Raw genomic sequence first — 4,966 nt, forward strand, 5'->3', positions numbered from 1 at the left:
CTCGTCTTCTTGTCCAAAACACGTTTCCAACTCGTTCATATTTTTATTTTTAATTTGAAATCGATTTATTTTCAAATTACATTTGAAATTTAAGTCAAAAAGGAAACACCTTAGACAGCTAGAAAAAAAAAACTAGAAAAAAGACTATAGGTTACAACAGTTAATAAAAGAACAAAATATTTTCTTACCATTTTGTGACAAAGAGACTTGGAGAAGACTCAAAAGATGAAAAATCAAAAGAATGGGCTGTGGTTTCATGGTGTCTCAGATCAAGATAGTGCTGCTATCTTTGGTTCAGTTCAGATGTTTTCTTCACCGTAGATCGCACCAAACATCACATGGACTGCCCACTGCAAGTTGGCAATGAAACATCCCCAAAACGAACATCTTACTTCAAATATTGACTGCTACAGAGAACTTTGCTCCCAAACAATTATTTTGAAACCTGCTATCTTTTGGTACAAGGCTGGATAAATGTCGGTGACCACAAGAACACATTTGATGCCATAATCAAAGTGCTTGAACAGTGTTTCATTTCTGGATAACCAACTCATATTAAGGGCCTCTTGAGCATTTTAGCTGCTCTCAAAGAGTGAAATGTTATCAATAGTGTTTAAATGCAATCACATTTAAAATGACAAATATCTGCTCTCACATCTTAGATAAGAGTCTTTTTGAGTCATTTTTGCTGGAATGAGGTCACATTCTGAACAAGTTGTAATGAGGATGAGACATCAGATCTGAGGATTTTATTCATGTGTGTAACATGTAAACACCCTCCTCGGAACAGCAAGCACTGAAAGAGGCACATCAGTACTAACCACACTTTGTGGTCGTTTTTAGGATCATCCAACAACAATATTTTGCTTTGTGGTTGTTGTGTTTTATGTTGTTTCACTTTAAAGTTGAATAGTAAATAATTCTTTTTCTGTTTTTATAATGTATTTTGAATATTTTTTTCTGGGAGGAAAATACAATCTTTAACATATTTTACACTTCTAAAAACATTTTTACATCAGTTATTCATTTTTTGCATGAATTTATAGTTATTTATAAGTTAAGTAAAACAACAAAACGACCTAAAGAGTCAAAAGATCCAGATGGCTATAAGATCCCTGTGAGAGGAGCTGCAGCTCTCCAACGTCTCAAAAGAACCATGATAGGAGAGGATTCTCTATTTACTGGTTTACTTTTTGGACTGTTTTAGATTCATTTTTGGTGAAGATTACAGAAAGGGATTGTTAAAATATGGTTGTGTGTAGCTTTCTGGAAAAACACAGTTGTTCACGTTTAGACAAACGTTTAGATTGTTTCACTTTTTCTGTTAGCTGACAAAACGGACCCGGCCCCCCATCAGAGAAGAAAACAGTTATGTGGCCCTCACAAGAAAAAGTTTGGGGACCCCTGCTTCAGAGCCACAAACGTTAATGTAACTAGGGACCGTCCCATATGTTATAAAAATGAAGACCTGGACCAAGAACTAAGAACTTCAGAGTGGAGTGGAGACTGGTTTGGACATTCTCCGTCTGTTCTTCTTGTGCAAGTAAAATCTCATTTATGAAGAGATCCCTCTCTTGTCTTCCTTACACAAAAATGTTTCAGGATGTTTGAACCTAATAGATCTCTGGGGGTCGAGGACTGTGACAAACACTAGTTTTTAATGATCTCAAAACCTGTTTTTTTTTTTTTTTCCTGGTAAAGGTTATTGTGATATTGTCCAAAATCCTGCCTTGAAAATGCAGCTTTATGAAGCTACAGTGACTCTATTCATATTCTGATTGGTTGAATCAACGTCAATGTGTTTAATCAGCAGTGTTTTTCTTATAGAAAGTCGCCCGCAAAACTGACAGTGAAGGCAGAAGCACTGACTGTATGAGTGTAAGGTAGACTTTTATGAACTTAGTAACAAGTGAGGGCTAAATTTCGATTGGTTGGAAACTTTCATGTGGAAAAAAAAACATTCTGACAGCAGAGCAGCCGAGGCGTAGGGCTGTGAGAGAAGCTGGCAGAACAGTTGGAATGATCTAAATATATTTTGGACAAATATATATATATAACCCTTATCTGTGATTAAGATACTTCTTTTTAGATAATTTTAGGCCTTCACTGAAGGCTTTGCAGGCCCTGACGGTACGGCACTAACAGTGTGTGTGGCAGATAAAGAAAGCTAGTGAATCACAATTTGTGCTGCAAACCTACAACAAGAAAAAGTTTTTTTTTCATTTATTTTATTTAAAATCAGACTGACACTGAATAATACAAACATAACATGTTTTTAGTTTACTAAAAATAAAGTGAAAAAATAAAATAAATAAAAACAATCCAAAAAATAAAAATGACAAATTAATTTAGCCAGAACTCGATGAACGCCAAAATGAGACACTTTAAAGTTCTTTTTAATATATACATGAATTTCTTGTCTTTGAACTCCCCCCAAAAAATTTTAAAAGAAAAAAAAATTGGGAAAAGCATTTTTTCTTGAAGAATACAATAATTTAAGGTTGACAAATCCATACCTAGAAAACTCATATCCAACACTGGGAGGTGTTTTATGTAGGTCTATTCACAAAGTACATTTTTAGAGCAGCTGCAGTGGTGCAGAGGTTGAGCGGTCAACCTCTGATCTGAACTTTGCAGGTTGAGTTCCTTGCCTGGCCTGCTCATGCATCAAAGTATCCCCGGACAAGACATTCAAGGCCTTGTGCGGTGAAAATCGTGATTTTTTTAAAACTGCAATAAAACACTAGTATTTATGTCACAAATGAACCCCCGTATAATTATTTCGTCACCCGCGGCCCCGTGCACTCTCTACAAGCGTTCAAAAATAGCGCGGTCGCTCAGATTTTGGGCAGCCACCAATAAGTAGGTCATAGGTCGTGTGACGTCAGTACAGGAACATACAGCTAGATCCGCTAGTGTTGTGATGACTGGGTTCGCCGGCAGCCGAGCCCGCACGAAGGGTTTTTACTCCCTCGTGAGGCCGGCGGGGATGGCCTCCGCGCGGGGCGCAGGAGGACCCCGCCGGCCGTCTGGAAAGAGGACCCTCGCAGGGGTTGGTTGCGCGGGGGCGAGGGAGGCCGGAGGGCGGCGGGGGGAGCGAGCCCACCTGTCGCCGCAGCAGCAGCAGACCCGTGCGGGGGTCGGTGGCGCGCGGGCGAGGGAGGCCGAGAGGGCGGCGGGGGAGCAAGCCCCCCCACGTCGCCACCACAGCAGCAGACCCTCCGTCTGCCTCGGCCCTGGAGGAGGACGACAAAGGACGCTCCGCGGCGGCGGCGGCGCCTTTCCCTTTCCGGTAATGATCCTTCCGCAGGTTCACCTACGGAAACCTTGTTGGGACTTTTACTTCCTCTAAATAGTCAAGTTTGATCGTCTTCTCCCCGCCATCGCTGTATGAGCTTTCACCATCGTCATCCGAAGCCCCTGTATCTTCAGATGAGGAAACCTCCGGTTCAAACTGGTAGGGCTGTACACCCTCCGAACCCCGTGTCGTTAAAATTCCCGTGTTTGATGAAGGCTCATCACCTTCATCCAAAGAAATATCCGCTAAATCGTGGTCTACGTCGCTTCTCAAACCGTCCGCCATTGTTGTTTACACTCTGGGATCCCTGAAGTGACGTCACGCGCAGCCCCCGCCCATCACCACCTATCGCCCAAATTTGAAGCTGTGCACGACCATAAAATGATCAATAAAACCGCCCTGGATCATTTTAGGTGAATATTTTTATCAGATTCGTTTTCCAAGTTCCATTGACTTTCTAAATTTAAAAAAAAAAATTGCCACTGCACGAGGCCTTTAAATCCTACATTCTTTGTGATGATTGGTGTCAGTACAAGGCAGTGGAAGCGTCATCAGTGTGTGAATGTGTTTGTGGTTGAATGAGACAGTTTGACTGTTTTTCAGTGTATTGTTGTTTTGTGAGTGTTAATATCTTTTCAAAAATGCCACCACACAGCAAACAAACATAGGGATGCAAACATATTTTTATTTTTTTCTTCTTATTTTTGCTTATAGATATTTCTATGTGAAACCTGTTTGGAGGGGCTGCACGGTGGCACAGTGGTTAGCGCTCTTGCCTCAGAGCAAGAAGGCCCCGATTTGGGACCTTTCTGTGTGGAGTTTGCATGTTCTCCCTGTGCATGCGTGGGTTTTCACTGGGGACTCCGGCTTCCTCCCACCCTCCAAAAACATGCCTCATAGGTGAATTGGTGACTCTAAATTGCCCTTAGGTGTGAATGTGAGAGTGAATGGGTGTGTGATTGAGGCCCTGCGACAGACTGGCGACCTGTCAAGGGTGTACCCCTTGTAGTAGTTAGGCTCCAGCACCCCCGCGACCCCGACATGTTTGGATTTCTCCTCATATTTGTAACATATTTTCAGCTCACTTTTATATTGCAACGTTTTAATGGAACTTACCCTAACTTGACAAAAAGAATTATATGACTCACGCAACACTGGTACAATATGTAATTAAAAAAAAAATTATCTGATATAAAATTTAACTATACAACTGTTTCATGCAAAACTGCGATAAAGGTCATGTCCAGAAAAAAGTAAAGGGTTCATAAAAAAAAAAGATAATTTCTTTTTAAAAAATGACTTTTACTAAAGAATTTACAGACACCCAATACATTTGAGATCATATTTTATTTATGTGCATAGGACATTAGAAATGAACAGGACAATTGTTGATACAGACATTTTTAATCTGCAATGAAACATTGATAATGAAAAAACAATTAAAAATGTGTCAAACAGCTTTTCAATTATTTGATTTTGAATCTGAAGAATGTAATCTCCATACAAAAGTTTAACATAAATGACTCATGGCACATTATGAGCTTCCAAGGTCGGATAAAGCATACCAAGCTCTTTGAAGGCCTTTATACACAGGTGGGTAACTGAATCACACCCTCAATGCACTGCTGACGCATCTCCACCCTACCATCATGTCTTTTTCCCTCTTTA

At 40.5% G+C, this 4,966-nt stretch overlaps 2 protein-coding genes across 8 annotated transcripts in view; both read right to left on the reverse strand.

The window, feature by feature from the left end:
- Window positions 1-347, reverse strand: part of LOC118598679 (complement factor H-like) — a gene marked incomplete in the record, with an annotated part of 60,185 nt that extends 59,838 nt beyond the window's left edge. The window contains 1 exon segment of the mRNA XM_036211596.1: window positions 189-347. Within this exon segment, the coding sequence (XP_036067489.1) occupies window positions 189-258 (70 nt within the window).
- LOC112150175 (complement factor H) overlaps window positions 1-4,966 on the reverse strand; it is a 66,268-nt gene that overhangs the window by 44,024 nt on the left and 17,278 nt on the right. For 2 of the 7 annotated variants that reach the window (XM_036211594.1, XM_024278209.1), the window contains exon 18: window positions 4,627-4,943. The exons of the other annotated variants lie outside the window; for them this stretch is intronic. In XM_036211594.1, the coding sequence (XP_036067487.1) occupies window positions 4,882-4,943 (62 nt within the window). In that variant the 3' untranslated portion in view covers window positions 4,627-4,881. Of the gene's footprint in view, window positions 1-4,626; window positions 4,944-4,966 lie in introns of those variants that run through there. 7 annotated transcript variants of the gene reach the window in all.

This window comes from Oryzias melastigma, linkage group LG4 (genome assembly GCF_002922805.2).
Source record: "Oryzias melastigma strain HK-1 linkage group LG4, ASM292280v2, whole genome shotgun sequence".
Taxonomy (NCBI): domain Eukaryota; kingdom Metazoa; phylum Chordata; class Actinopteri; order Beloniformes; family Adrianichthyidae; genus Oryzias; species Oryzias melastigma.